Raw genomic sequence first — 15,970 nt, 5'->3', positions numbered from 1 at the left:
TGGCCGATAAATAATTTTATTAGTTTCTCTATAAAAAAAACAAACAAAGCTTTCGAGCCCTACATTAAAGACACCAAATTCCCTTATGCATAAAAAGTATGGTCAAATATTGCTACAGTATCTGAAATGCATTGCTGTAATAATACAAGAACATTATGGCTCAGTTTTTTTGAATGTACATAGCCTATTATGTATGAGAATAGTGTAAATGTTACCATAACATGATGTGCATGTATTCTAGAATGTTCAGCACATGCAAATAAATGAACCTAGTACTATCCTGAGGGGTGTGAGTTTTGGATTAGGAAAATTATTCATAATATTCACAGCTAATACTACAGTAAACATTGACGTTTAAGGAGACCAGTTAAAGAATGCATTGCACAAGTTATTGCTCACAAGGTGATTTAGTAATGTTGCAACACTGTAAGCATACGTTTATACAGTATGTATCCTCAGTGTCCAGTCCTGATTATCTGAGTACAACTGCTGATCCAGCACCAAACTGCATTGTTTTTATCTGATACTTAGGGTGCGTTCGGAAATACAGCACTGAGCGCACTGGCCAATACAAACTAATAGGCGAGTGCGCTCCGGTGCGCAATTTCCGAACGCACCCTTAGTGTTACTTGAGTGTACAAATGTAACTAAACAGACCTTTATGCATTCATTTGGTTACATTTGTACCAGGTTAAATGAACACTGAGGATTTTACTGTGTATCCTTACAGTCTTAAATCTACTACTATTCTCTCTAAAATGTGAAGTTTACACAGGGTGGGGCATTTGGTCTTCTCTAGGCTAACAAGGCGCTATGGAATGTTGTCTTCACTGAAGTTGCTCCCTATCGCCCCAGTACAGTGGCCAAGATGGCCATACGGATGTACATGCCATTCTCTGCTTGGCGAAAGTACGCCGCCCGCGGGTCACTGTCCACCTCCGCACTGCACAGGAGAGGACAAACAAAGGAAAAAGTCAGTAGTAGTAATAATAATAATCTCAGATTTATATAGCACTTTTCTAGGTACTCAAAGTTGCTTGTCATTGGATTGATGTAGAGGTGCAACAGTTAATTGATCTAATCGATTTAATTTAATTGAGTTCATTGATTATACAAATAAATTGTAATAAAAATAATCGATTTAGTTAAAAAAAATAATCTAAAATATTGAAATAGTAATCAAAATAATCGCGGCACGTAGTAAACTATTTCCGTTATTTTTGAACAACACCTTTGTATGAAGTATAAAATAGGACTTAAGCGGTTAATCAGACTAATCAATTTAGTTGATTTGAAAAACTAAATTATAAATGTCCTCAATATAGAATAATTATCAAAAATCATCAATAACCTCCCAAAAAAAAAAAAGTAATTGATAGAATAATTATAGGCTACAACACTGATGATACGTCCCAGGTGCATCCATGTGATGTTTTTCGTTATAGTTATTCTATTTATAGTGGCTCATAGGAATTTATAGACTACGTGACAACCAGGAATAGATTGGTGACCACCGGAGAGTCGGGTGACAGCCGGAATCTAGACGGCATCCGGGAGCAGTTTGGGTTGGCGCCCCAGTCTGTGTCTTCCGTGAGGAAGAAGCCCAACAAATCCACGGTGAGGCCTTTGGGAGGACCATTCAAGTAAGACGCAAGGGAGGCTGCAGTACCACCAGCCTGCAGTACCACCAATGTGATGGTGTCACGGGCCAAGACACCATTACACCAGAATGAAATGTTTGGAGCAGGGGAGTCTGGTGCAACGCTCAGGTCCTGGACCTGGTGAGACGAAGGAGGAGCCCGGCCAGGAGACAACCCACAGAGCCTAGTCCCTCCACGTGCCAGAGCCTCCCCGAGTCCCGGCAGAGTATTTCCGGAGAAGCGGACTGAGTGGCCCTGTCTTGCCCTATAGGACTGACCGTGGGTAGCTACTGGGACGTAAGTCGGGGCCTGATCAACCCTGGCTGGGTCACCTGGGTGAGGGTGTATGTTGCGAGACCCGAAACATCCTATGACCCCAGGCTACAACACTGATGATACGTCCCAGGTGCATCCATGTGATGTTTTTCGTTATAGTTTCAGCCCTAGCTTTATGGCTTTAACAGGTAAATCATTCATTCAATGTCTAATAATATCACGTGGCATCTTGGAAAAGTTAATCCTACAATACCAAATAACTTTCTGAAGATAAAGTTCTATTCTGTGTTCTGTCACACTAATCGCAAAACAACACATAATGTAGGTAAGAATTGGAAAACAAGGGATGTGCAGCAAACACTTTCAGGCACCTCTGGTTGAACCAATTGATTGACTGATTGATCAGAGACGCCTTACCTGATTTCGTTGACTCTGGGTAGTGGGTGCATGACGACCATCTTCCCCTTGGCTGCAGTCATGATGTGGGGTGTGAGGACAAACTGGCCAAAAGACTGAGGGGGGGAAAGAGAACACACCTCTACTGACAACTGCTACAGAGCAGGCAGTCATATATAATGTAAAATCCTGAGTGCTAATCTTACTCTGAGTGTGTACAAAATGGAACCAAAGACTCTCTTATGGGTCGATTCTGTGCACAATCACTTTCTTTAGTACCATTTGCCATATCCGTTTTATCTGCCCTCTCAGTGTGGTCTCTGTTTAGTGTGCAATCGTATATCAGAAATTCCATAACAAATCTTAAAAAAAGAATGGTATTTTGAACTGATTTGAAGTCTACCATGCTTTCCTTTGCAGTCTGGGTAATTCACACACATCCAAAATATTCCAACAGGTGTAAGATTTAAAAATGACTAAGAAGAGAGAGTACATCCGTACATCTGCTCCCAAAGGGATTTAATAAGTTTTGACCTTGATATTTAACTGTTTGGTTGCTACTACAGTATATATGTCTATGAAATTAATACCAAGGACCCCAACGGAAACAAGTCTGCAAGGACTTTTTTGGTCGAACCTTTTAGACAAAAAGTAATATAAATGTAACTGTGTTGTTTTACATTCCTTTTGCCTAATAAAAAATTCAATCAATCAATTTCAATCAATCAAAGGTCTTTGTCAGGTACATATATTGGATGTATGTGAAGACCTTAGAGGTCAAAACAACAAACTCACTTCGGGGGCAGAAAAAAGCTGTGCAAATAGTGTTCTTACCCATGATTTCTTCCAATTATCTATGATTTATCAAACGATGAGCTAACACATTATTTCCATTGCTTTTCCAACATATCTGAAATTATTTATCTGATAGATAGACTGACTTATTTCCACTAAAACGTGCTTTGGGCTACTCCTCCCATCCATATCTTTACAAGCAGAAGATGAATATGACAATGACAGGATTGCTTACGGCATTGTACTCCTCCTCAGAAGCAAACCGCTCTTTCTGGATCCTGGTCATGTACAGGACGTCGGTGTCAGGGAGTGCCTCCTCAATGCTCTCAAACTCCTCCTGCAAACACCAGAAGTTATAGATAGAAGTAAGTGCCTAGCATTAAAATGTACTACATTCATTTTGGGGGTGAAATAAGTATTTTATAAACATCATGCAGTCAAGCAGTGTTTCTAAAAGTGTTTCAAGGTTCACTACCCTACCTGAAACAGTCCACCTACGAGAGCTTTTCAAGTGTCTAGAATTAGGTCAGAGACCTTTTGTACCCCCCACTCACCTGCTTGATGCCTTTGGAGGCCACAAAGTCAATGATCTCAGCCGGCATGTGGAGATTCTTGGGGGCTACGTAGCGCAGGGTGATGCGGTACTGGGTCAGGAGCTTGGCCAGGGAGTGAACTGTGCGACCGTGCTTCAGGTCCCCCACCATGGTGATCTGAGAGATGGTTGAAGGGAATCAGATGAAAGCCCAAACAATGAGTGGGGGGATTCATTCAAGAGTCAAAATTGCAATGCAAGTTCTCATATGAAACTAGAGGCTTAACAGAATAACGGGTGATGCCTGTAGTTGATGGTTACAAATCGGACTCATTCCCACTCATTTCACGTCGTCTTTCCCTAATAAAGCAAAGGCACCTTGAAAATGCTAAGAGGACCAAAGAAATTACAGCGCCGTCTTTGCTGGCATGCTGTCCCTCACCGTCATGCCGTTGACTGTCCCCAGTTCCTCTCTGATGGTGAACACGTCCAGCAGGGCCTGGGTCGGGTGCTCTCCAACGCCATCTCCAGCGTTGATCACCGGCTTACGGCAATGGCGCGAGGCAGTCTGGATGGATATTAGATGGAGTCCAATAAAAACATATTTTTAACACAAATTAAGATATTTATTTTCTAGTAAGCCAGTAAATCGTTGAAGATATATATATATATACACATATATTTAACTTCTAGTCATGTGTGCTGATGTAACTTCTAGAGTCATTTATATTTACAGAGTATGTTTCATACAACAAAGCAAGTCAGGTATTTTTACAAACATTTTTACAAACATAATGTAAGTTTCTATTGCGTATATGGATTGTGCTTTTGGCTTAACTGTGACCAAATTTCCCAACAAGGGCAAACTAAGTCCCAAACAAAGCCTCCAACCTGAACAAAAAACTAAATTCAGGCTCACCTCCACGGCCCCGGGGAGAGGGTGTCTGAGGACCAGGACGTCTGCATAGCCACTCATGGTCTGGACAGAGTCAGTCAGTGACTCCCCTTTCTGCACAGAGGAGGTGGCCTCGTTGAAGTGGACCACCGATCCGCCTAGACGCTGCATGGCTGCCGCAAACGAGCTGCTGGTGCGAGTGCTCACCTCGTAGAACATGGACGCCATCACTCTGCCCTACAGGAGCAGGAATGGGTTCAGCAGTGTGTAATTGGGGCTCATGCAGCTGTCTCAATGACCATACAAGGGCAACTGAGAGGTGTGCGTAGTTGAGCCGCAAAATAAACGTTGTCGTCAATTTACATCATCTCATTCTTCTATGATGAATAGTTTAGAACTTATATATCGTCAGTGTCCGGGACGAACCAGCTAACTCCATTTTCAGCTTTTTTTTTTTTTTCATAAATCAACGCTATTGAACACCCTTTACGTCTGTGTAAAAAATCAAAACATTTGAACCAATGAAAAGTATTAAAAAGCGCCTCTGACGAAAACTCCCAACTCCATTGGATCCTCAAACTGTCCGTCAAAAACAAACAACTCCCCCCTCTCCTCTCCAGCGCTGCCTTTTATCAGCATGAGTAGAGCGCACTGCGCAGTGAACGAGGAGGAGGATCATGTTACAAACTCCCCGTAGTCTGTTAAAACTATGCAGTGTACCTGTTTATCAAACTTAGCACTGACGCTAATGTTATGAAAACAAGTAATTATATTTCTAAAATCTATGAAGTGTTCAATGAGGAGAGCAATGTGACAAGAAGAAAGGCATTCATAGCATTTCCGTCGCACTGAAACCTCTCCCTCAGCAGCGAGTGGAGCTATTGTTTGGACAACAACTCCATTTCAGCTTGATTTCTGCTCGTCTGAAACTACTAACTCCACTAGCGCTGGGTAAAGTGTTGATTTACCCGCGATTTGGGTAAAGTGTTGATAATATAATGACACATGCAAGTATCTGACAATATATAAAGTCACTATACCAACTTTGATGAGGCAGTATTGATTTGTTTTAAAAATATAAGGTTTTCTTCATTTCCTGAAAAATATTTTGTTTTCTCGTTTCCTGAACAATGAGCGTTTTGGAGTTAGCGGTTTCAGGCTGGACAGCAGAGATATCATGTGTCAATAACTGACCTTCTTGAATTCGGGCCACCAAATTGCACCATTGAGTTATCATGATTTGACCATTATAAATGTATTGTAAGGTATTGACTTTGAGTCATTGTGGACAGTGACATGCATAGAGTACAGAGACACAAGCTGACACATTACAATAGTTTCGCAATCCCTTCAAGGCTCAACTAGAAATACAGAAACGGGAAACTTCTCATTCCTTTACGTTTAACTTCCTGGTATAAACAAAGGTTTTAAAAACATGCAACTGCTGACCTTGAGGATGTCCAAGCTGCGTTCTTTTTGCACCATCAAACGCAGAGTGTGGGCAACATTGAAGAGATGGGAGATCTAAAAGACACACCACATATAGACACATAAATATGAATTAAATTCAGTTAAACCAAGCACCAATTGAACTACAGAGAAAACATAGATTACTTAAAAGTGAGCTATCAAAACAAGAGAGGTGTGTGTGAGAATTAATGCAACACTAAGTATGTTGGAAAATCCCATTGTGCAAGTGCATATTCATCGTGGGTGGTTTTGCATACGGTACCTGCTCCTTGCTGAACTGCCTGACAGACAGGATGTGCTGGCCCACGAGTGGGTGGAGCAGGGGCGAGGTCTGGAAGTGGGATGAGGCAGGGATGGCCTGCGGAGACAGGAGCCTGGACAGGGGAGGAGGGTGGCTGTACACCTCTCCACCACCCGAGGGTGTAGGGAGCTGCAACTCTGGAGAGAGAGGACAATCACATAATGGATGGTCAACTTCAACCCATGAAACATGAAAGCTGAGTTTAAATACCTTTCCCAAGAGTTTACAATGCTGCACCACTGCAAGTAGAGCTGGGCAGGTCATTACCGGTATATTGATATTATATCGATATCATAATGAGACTAGATATCGATCTGGGATTTTGTATATTGTAAAATCAAAAATAGCGATAAGCTATCTATAAGCTAATGTGTTGTGCGCATCGATCCACTATTTTCACAATTTTCTTGAAAAATGTAAAAGAAAATATAAGTCATCACAATATGATATTGTCACAATATCAATAGAGGTAATTGGTCAAACATATGACATTTGATTTCCTTTTTTCATATCGCCCAGCCCTAACTGCAAGACATTGAAAACAAGACTCAAATACAGGGGAAAGCAGGGGAAAAGCCACAAGTAAATATCAATTGTAATGATATTTTGAGGTAAACGCAGATATAAATGCATGGGCATTTAAGGGTTCATGAATGAAACTCACAGGCATTTAGAGGTTCATGAATGAAAACTCAACCCAAAACTGAATAAATGTTGAATAAATGAATGTAACAGGCGTCAAAAAGCTGACAAAAGACACACACATCCCATATCCTGCTGGGCTGGGTGCTGGATAAAAAATGTAACAGTGGAAGAATAATCTGCACATCAGTATTACAGTAAGCTCCCATTGCGGAAATGTATTCGGTAACGTTTTGAGCCGGGAGGCTCTTCCTCAGACCTGGCCTCCCGGCTCGAAACGTTACCGAATACATTTCCACAATGGGAGCATAAAACTGTTGTGCGGATTTTATTCTTCTTCTACTGAATAAATTATTGTAAAGCATAATTAAGGAACAATTAGTCCCAAAAAGTGGTCAGATTGGTATCAAACTCAACATTTAGCAACTAACAGCAGCTTCTGCAGCAGTCTTAAAGACAGATTAGGTCCAGCAATGTACTTAACAAGCATCAACATAAAAATTCTATGATCTAGCTCAGTGTTTCTTATTTCCAGTCCTGGGCACCTATGGTATTGCTATCTTCACGTTCTACCAGATAGTCAATATTAGCCCCATGTCTGAATTAGTTCCTGATTAGAGAGATATAATGAAAAACCAACAGTGCTGTAGGTCGCCAGGACTGGAGTTTATAAATACTGCATAAGAAAAGTAGAGAACCTAGGGGTGTGCATAATTGAGCAGTGTTTGGCATCCTCTGGTGGACAAACAGCATGACATACATACAGACAGACATACAGACAAGGCAGACAGCCAGCCTTATTACAATAGTTTCACGCCTGCCACTTTGTGGTGGATCTTCTGAATAGCATATCAATGCAACCGCTCCCATGTACTGTATGTAGCCTACATGTAGCAAGCTATAGCTTTCTAGCAACTCATTGCTTGCATGCTGGCATGTTGGGATTTAGCGGTAGCGTAAAAGCTGCGCTGTGACAAAGTTTCAGCAAACCTTCCTCGATGGCTCTCGTCAAAGTTCTCTCCTTTGTTTCATCAGCTGTACAGAGGGGTTGGACAGAGAGCACAGGAGTTAGGAGATACTTAATGTAGTTTAGTGACAAGAACAAGAGTTGATTGAGATCCGGTGCAGCAATAGTTTTAAAAATCACACCCAGTGTGAAGTGGGCGGTGTGGTCACAGTGGTCATCACAGTGATGGAAGAAGTGATGGAAGAAAAGTAATATTGTGGACCAACCAACTTAAAAAAAAACATAAATGTGTTTTTTTTAAGTGCATAGTCCTATTTATAGGGCTATGCACATGTGTCATGTTTCACTAGCCAATCACAGTCCTGAATAGACTGTGATTGGCCAATCACGGTGCAGGGTTAGGGGGGTGCAATGGGTGGGGGGGGTACAATGGTGGCCAATCACAGTGCAGCGAATGTCGATGTCCAAACCTCACATATAGGGGCGGTTTCACCGCCCCCCCAAAAAAACCGATGTGTATAGACGGCCACAAACGTGTATAGACCATTGTTTATACTCCCTGATTAAATTGAAGGAGCACTTGTCTTCATTTACTGTAATTGGTCCTTATTAATGCTCAGTATAAGATGGCACCATTTCCACCTGCTCACTCTGTGTCTCAGAGATGGGCAATGGACAGTTCAGAAACCATCATCGAATGGGGAATATAAGCTAATTCAAACTGCAGCCTTTCTCTTCTTGCAAAGTTAGCATGCTGAAATCTTGTTTGAAATGTCCAAACCTGCCTACAAATGATGTCACTGGTAGGCAGGTTTCCATATTTGTCCGCTCCTCCTCTGAGAGAGTGAGTAGAAATAGTGCTATCTTATAATGAGCATTAGTGAGGACCAAGTATATGAAGATTGGTTGAAAATCGGAGTGGTCCTTACACGAAGGACATCGCAATGTGTGCATTACAACCTGTGTGTAAACATATGTAGTATAAGTAGATTCATCATATTTTACAGTTCTTGCCCATATGCCAAATAATGTAAAGTAGGCCGTACAATAGTTATTGGGGCCATTTCTGTAGCCTGTCCCCTAGGGGGTCGGTCCTTTGTTCAAGACCTTCCTGTCAACAGAGGTGAAGGAGACCATTTTGTGGCCCAATCTATACAAACCTCTGTCTTTTTATGGCAGGCAACTGGCCAGCCTTCAGAGGGTATGGTGGCATGCTTGAGTTCCTCTGTTTAACTGAAGGTGGAGGAGTAACCTCCTGAGACAAATTTAGGCACTATTCTCTTCCTGTTGGTAGACTTAATGAGGGGCAATAACTGTGCAAACATCCTTTGCCCAAACCTGGTCTCAACATCCAGTCTAAATCCATATGGCCTCCAGCTTGACCCTTGGTGGACCAAACGAAAACATTAGAAAATGCTTTTTATACAACAAGGGTCAAGCCTTTTGTTACATACTTCAAAGAGAATGAAAAATCCTCCAGTGAATCTCACATCACATACTGTAGCAGGGTCACAGCTTAGTAAGCCAATGGTGGAGCAAAATGTCACATGTCCAATCACATAACATCCAATGGTCGATTTACCTCTGCCCTCAGCCTGACTATAATTCAGAGGTCGTGGCAACAAATGAACAGGGGGTCAAATGACATTGTTATTCATGCAATCATTTATGTTTGTCAATGTCAATAAAGGTGGATGAATTGGCTGGCACAGTTTACAAAGAACCAGTTGACACTTAGACCAGAGGAGATAGACCAGGCTGGATCTGTGCAGCCTATAGCAGTGGTTCTCAACTGGGTTTTGCACTAGGAAAACAAAGTCACCACTGGCCATTATTTCAGTGCACAACATATCAAATAACCGTATTTTTATTTAAAGTTTGGCCATGACCTCCCTTTCAGAGCTCTTCGCAATCCATTTTTGGGTCCCGTACTACTGGTTGAGAATCATTGGCCTAATAGATGGGAGCATTATGGATTAAGACAATTCTTGTAATCAGCTAATGGTCATCTCTGAAGAGAAGGCAGTCTATCTGCAATTATGTGAAGCACATACGTATAGCAGACTGAGGTCAAAACCATCAGCTGCAAGTGATTTTTGCCCGCAACTTGATTCACTGTCGGGGATACATCTCAATAATCTGAAGTGGTTTGCTTTGCTTGCTCCTGTCAGTGATGCATTTATTTTGCAGGCGAGGTCAAAATAGAAAAAGCATTATGACAATCTCTACTTCTTTCACTGCAGGTGACCGTCAATTGATATTTAGTTTTTCTGTGAATAACAGGTTGGGACTGATATAAAAATTAAAGCGACAACGGGTCATTCCAGGCTAATGAGATGTAGTCAATGCGACCTAGGCACGCCATTGAATGTACAGATGGTTAGATGTATCTACGGTAACTGGTTATTGTCAGTCACCATACAGTATGTTACCTTTTGGCTTCCACTGATGTTCTGATGCCTGTGTGTGTGTGTGTGTGTGTGTGTGTGTGTGTGTGTGTGTGTGTGTGTGTGTGTGTGTGTGTGTGTGTGTGTGTGTGTGTGTGTGTGAAAACCTGCAGTGGAACAAGCAACTCCCTTATTCGCTGCATCAAGAAATGTCATGTTTGGTCTCTTGCCAAGATGATGCATAATGTGAAAAATGCTGAAAAAGAACTACAAGTCATTATATAAACACAAAGATGGTTAGGTGACAAAAGTGTTTGTCCATTAGGCAGTAGAGGGAGCAAAGCATTGTGGGTGCTGTAGTTACCATGGGGCAGGCCGGGGTCGGAGGAGCGGTGGGTGCGGGGGGGCAGTGCCAGCGTGTAGCGGCCCTCCCCGAAAGAACGGCGTGGGCTGGGGGCCCGCGTGCGGAGGGAGCCATCACAAGGAGGAGTGGGACGGGGACGGTCTAGGGGACGCTCTGGGGTCTTACACACAAACAAGGACACACACAGAATGAGTCAGAGCAAATGGACCAATTAACCAGCTTATCATTCACATACACACACTATGATCTGATGATAGATTATCAAGCAACACCAGTTGTTAGCAGCAAATACAGAATAAGCAGCTAGTGAGTGACTGCTCATACGAGTACGTATACCATATCTCTTTACCCTTTCCCTGTATTTACAGTGGAATATTACCATATAGGCTACATTCACACAATACAATTTCCTTATATTCTGATTACATTAACGGTATTCCATTCTCCTCTAGAGTATTCAGATTAATTTAGTAATCAGTCAATGACTTCACTTCTCTGACCAACTTTGTGCTTTAAAATAGTTACAGAAGGCTGGAACAAAAGGGCAGCCCCCAAAAAGAGGATGTAGTTGGCGAGTAAATGAGTGAAAGAATTAAGTGTGCATGTATACCAATGGAATTTCTTTAACTGGCTCAGGGGGGATGGTGGCAGCAGCAGCAGGCCACGTTTTCACATCTTCTCCATAACCTGGAGGTACTAGCACCTGACAGAGAGAGAGAGAGAGAGAGAGAGAATTAGTACATTGACATTAAATACTGTTGTTGTTCCTCAGCAAATTAATCTATTACGATATATCCATAAATCAATGACCAATTTGTGCCAACTTGGAGAGTCTCTTGTGTGGGAAACCAAACCTCTCCAACATGAACCAGGATGTTTGCACAGATACCATATAATAAATACATCTCACTAAGGTACACATATGACCTGCACATTGTGCAGTAAATGTAATGGGTAGTGAACCTGTGGATGTACGTGCTCACCTGGCCATCAATGTAGGCTACCTCCCCTCGCAGCACCACGCGGCGAACCTTGCCTTTGACCTTCATACCCTGGAAGGGCGTCCACTTAGACTTGGTGAACTGCATGGCTTGAGGGATCACCCACTCCTGCTCCAAGTCCACCTGAGAGACACAGACAGAGTGACTGAGAAAGTGAGGCTGAGACCGACCAGAATTCCCTACAATCAACATATTGTAGAGTTGCGTCACGGCAGACATTTTGAAATTAAATTCAGATGCAAAAGGCTCTATGACAGCTCTATGACAAGCTCTATAACAGCTCTCGTCAGCATTTTCTCATGGGCTGAAAGCTTCACAGGCCTTCCGCACCTAGTTACGGTTGCTAATGTAAGATTGGACAGTGGCCATTCTAGAGAGGGGCCAAGGCAGAACCAAGTTGAGATCTGGTGACTGCGAAGGCCATAGCAAAAATAATGATTCACATCATTGTCCTATTCAAACCATTCCTTGATCATCACAGAAAATGTGCGCATTCAACCACAATTTCCAACCCCATTTACTGAGGCCTTTCGCATGGATTGAAATGCCGATGTCACTTTGGTCACTATTCCCATTGAAACAATAGCCAGTTGTGCAGTTTTTGTGACTGAAGCAAGCTCCGGCCATAAGTGCCCCAATACTGAGCCATCGTTCATTTTAACATAGATTTTTTCCTATTGCCATCTTAATCCAAAATCAAGGTCAAATACATGCTGCAAAAAATGGATGTTAATAGATTAATTGTATCATACACTTCTGCACCCGTTATGTTTCTTAACTTGTTTACTATTCAGGTTTTGGGTTTAATTTAACACCCGTCTGTATAAACACTATGGCGTGTTTGTAATTGATATACCTCCACATAGGTGTTGTCCTGTGTGGGGAGGTTGAAGATCTTGCGGGGGTTGTCATACAGTCGTCGGATGATGTCATCCAGTGTGAGGCGCCCCTCGCTGACGGCGGTGAGCAGCAGGGGTAACATGGTCTCCAGGCCTGGGTACCCTGGAGGAGGCTTCTCACCACTCTTCTCCTCTAAGGAATGGGGTGCTGAGAGGCAAAACAAACAAACAAAAGAAATAGTACACATTAACCCATTCAATCCGGGGACTTTCTTTGGCTATTCAAAAATAGCCGATATACAAGCTCATAAAGTGGCACTGAGTGCCGCGCTATGAGCTTGTAGATCTGCTATTTTAGAAAAAATGTGAAATTTTGTGCAAATCTTTGCTTCTGGGGGGGTGTTCGCTTTAAAAATATATATTTCAAGATTTGCACACATTTTCAAAAAATAGCAGATCTACAAGCTCGTAGCGCCGCGCTATGAGCTTGTAGATCTGCTATTTTTGAATAGCCTAAAGAAATCTTAAAATGACATGAGATTGGTTCCCGAATTGAATGGGTTAAACTTGGTGACTGCGACAAGGAAAATGACAAAAATACAAAATACAATCAAAATCCTCAGCACACATGCACATACAATCCTCCTGACTGCTCACCGTGGTCGGTCGCGAAGCAGTCAATGATATCCAGGTGTTCCCAGAGGGACTCCATGTCCTCGCGGCTCCCTAGCATGGGCCGCACCTGGGCCCGACCGGCCCCAATCTCGCCTACGTTGTCCTCACACAAGAAGAGGTGGTGGGGTGCTACCTCACATGTCACCTGGATCCCCCTCTGCTTGGCCGCCCGGATGATCAGGATCTAGGCGGGGGGGCATGGAGAAGATTTGGTGTTCGTTTGTTGGTACAGCTGGAACCAGTGAAGCCTCCACGACAGTTAATGTCTCAGGGCTGTATTGTAAAGTGAAAGTGTGTTTGTGTGCAACTGCTAATTCCTTAGCAAAGTTAATCAGAATCCAAATGTTCCATTTCAACATGTATGTTTGCACATACAAATATTTAGCCTACACTCCAAGTTCTTTAGTGTATAGAGGATAGAAATACTACAATGTAAAGCTATGATGGGCATAAATATGGTCCTAAGCTAAATCCTAGTAAAGTTCATGTTAGATATACTCCGTCCCATCTAAATTAATGTACTAAATTATGTGGACTTCAATAGCGCTTAATAAGGGCATAAATTAACTTCCCAATAAGTAAGAAATACTTTTTATACAGACTATTTAATTTTACATACAGAGTGAACCACTTTCAAGGGTTCTGCTATTTTCTACAAGCTCACAACGGCGCGTCGTGAGCTTGTATATCAGCAATGTTGAAATAAAGTGGTAATGAAGTCACCTCTTCCTTTTTGGCCACATGGCAGATGTGTACAGGTCTCTGGTAGAGCTGGGCCACCATCAGAATGGCTGCCACTGTCTGTTTCTCAGCGTGGGCTACGATGGGCATCTGTTTGGGCCACTTCTCAAAGTGCTAAAACAACCAACACGCCAAAGGAGAGATGCAACCCGTTAGATTCACCCTAAAATGTTTTGTATCATTCAGCATTTAACAGAACAGAGATAATCATAAATACTTATTAAGTGCTTTCAAAACATTTGGCCCTGAAATTCATGTACTGGAAGGTTTCAACCATCAAAAGCCTCTTGTCAATTACTGTACTTGGTGTAAATCAAACAATCTTTATTATATGACTTGTATTTAGCCTCTTGTCAATTACTGCACTTGGTTTAAATCAAACAATCTTCATTATATGACTTGTATTTAGCCTCTTGTTCTCTTGTCAATTACTGTACTTGGTGTAAATCAAACTATCTTCATTATATGACTTGTATTTTGTATAGTCTCTATTCGACATTGAATGTCCCCTGCCTACCTCCATCCACAGAGACACGTTGTCCATCTTGAGTGAGGAGTAGGTATCGTTGAGGTACATCTTGAGGCCTGCTGCCTGACTGGCGATGGAGGGCAGGACGGCTGCATTGTCCGAGGCAGCACCCACATACAAGGCATAGTCACAGCGACAGCCTGCCTTGGCCAGCTAAACGCAAAAAGTACCAGAGCATTAGATCACACAGGAAAAGGTCAAGACTAAAGCCTGATCTATACTTGGTTGTGAGCCATGTCCCATACCGAAAATAGCAGATCTAGAGTACAAGCTCGACGCCTTGTGATCTTTGGTGCACAACCACCGGCATGCAAATAAGTATAAATCAGGCGTAATAAAAGCTATTTCCCCTCCCCTGAGGACAAGAAAATACTCCCTTTCCTATCCCTAATAACAGTCTAATTGTTGTATAAAATTATACAGTATATCTAGTAAAATTCTGTAACAAGAAATCAAACCTAGAAGCTGTTAAATATGTAATGTTAACCCACAATGATTTGCAAATACAAGACTTGTCCACTTTAAAATAGTTTGCTGTGCCTTTACCCCTTTCAAAAGTTTAATCTTAGCCATGACTTGAATCAAATTGTCACCAAGCCACTGACTGTCAAATCTATTATAAAAGGTTATTGGGGAAAAACATTTAAACATGGATAATGAAAGCCACGCCCGTAGGTACCTTCTGCACCAGTGCCAGAGAGTTGTGGTCAATGACAGAAGGTGACGTGTTGGGCATGACGCACACCATGGTCACCCCCCCTGCCAGGGCAGCCGCTGTTCCCGAGGAGAAGTCCTCCTTGTGGGTGGCACCGGGTTCACGCAGATGAACATGGACATCAATGAGACCTGGACAGCAGGAGACAATCAAATCAATCAAAAACGACAGCCATGGAGAGTTCGGGAGAAAGGAGAGACAGTTTCAGGCATACAACTGATGGCAACTGAACATTAGGGGTTACTAACAACACAAACTAATCTTCCCATCAACATTTTCGGATATAGTAGCAGTAACAGTTTAACATTTGGAATATAACCACTTAAACCCTATATACTTACATAGTTGACCAGGGTTACCCAGGCGTTAATCTTTCAAGAACAGATTTCGAGCTGCACTAATTCAAAGGAAAGAAACAGCAGAGGGCGCCGTTTTTTCCTTTTTTTTTGACGATGGGTTCTCAGATTGCCCAGGGGTATACACTTCTACAACCCTCCTTTTTCCCTCTACACCAAATCTCTTTGCTTAAAACAGCCAATGTGTTGCGCTGTGACACATTGTGACATGCAGAGAATAGGGATGCTAGGGTTCATGTGGTCAAGTCTTATTTGTCATGGTGCTATTGACTTACCAGGCAGACGAACCAGCTTCTGTGATGTCATGCTGTCAATGTGGGTCTTCACTGGCGGGTGCCTGCCAATCTGATGCAGTGCCTAAAACACAGCAATATTGTTTGTCAATTTTGTGAGTCATATAATCCAATATTACTTTTGTTATGGATAAATAAACCTCGAAAAGTTCAATA

General features: G+C 42.3%; 1 protein-coding gene across 1 annotated transcript in view; it reads right to left on the bottom strand.

Annotated features, from left to right (window-relative positions):
* cad (carbamoyl-phosphate synthetase 2, aspartate transcarbamylase, and dihydroorotase) overlaps nt 1–15,970 on the bottom strand; it is a 35,362-nt gene continuing 19,392 nt past the window's right edge. Inside the window, exons 28-45 of the mRNA XM_080454222.1 lie at nt 15,797–15,878; nt 15,130–15,296; nt 14,439–14,603; nt 13,904–14,035; nt 13,163–13,364; nt 12,523–12,713; nt 11,649–11,789; nt 11,276–11,368; nt 10,666–10,825; nt 7,938–7,982; nt 6,267–6,442; nt 5,984–6,058; nt 4,559–4,771; nt 4,082–4,207; nt 3,662–3,817; nt 3,343–3,444; nt 2,334–2,428; nt 1–943 (exon numbers count right to left, since the gene is read on the bottom strand). Coding sequence (XP_080310348.1) covers nt 844–943; nt 2,334–2,428; nt 3,343–3,444; nt 3,662–3,817; nt 4,082–4,207; nt 4,559–4,771; nt 5,984–6,058; nt 6,267–6,442; nt 7,938–7,982; nt 10,666–10,825; nt 11,276–11,368; nt 11,649–11,789; nt 12,523–12,713; nt 13,163–13,364; nt 13,904–14,035; nt 14,439–14,603; nt 15,130–15,296; nt 15,797–15,878 — 2,421 coding nt within the window. The 3' untranslated portion in view covers nt 1–843. The remainder of the gene's footprint in view (nt 944–2,333; nt 2,429–3,342; nt 3,445–3,661; nt 3,818–4,081; nt 4,208–4,558; nt 4,772–5,983; nt 6,059–6,266; nt 6,443–7,937; nt 7,983–10,665; nt 10,826–11,275; nt 11,369–11,648; nt 11,790–12,522; nt 12,714–13,162; nt 13,365–13,903; nt 14,036–14,438; nt 14,604–15,129; nt 15,297–15,796; nt 15,879–15,970) is intronic.

This window comes from Gymnoscopelus braueri (assembly GCF_963280865.1).
Source record: "Gymnoscopelus braueri genome assembly, chromosome: 16".
NCBI lineage: Eukaryota > Metazoa > Chordata > Actinopteri > Myctophiformes > Myctophidae > Gymnoscopelus > Gymnoscopelus braueri.
This window is presented reverse-complemented; position numbering and strand designations above follow the sequence as displayed.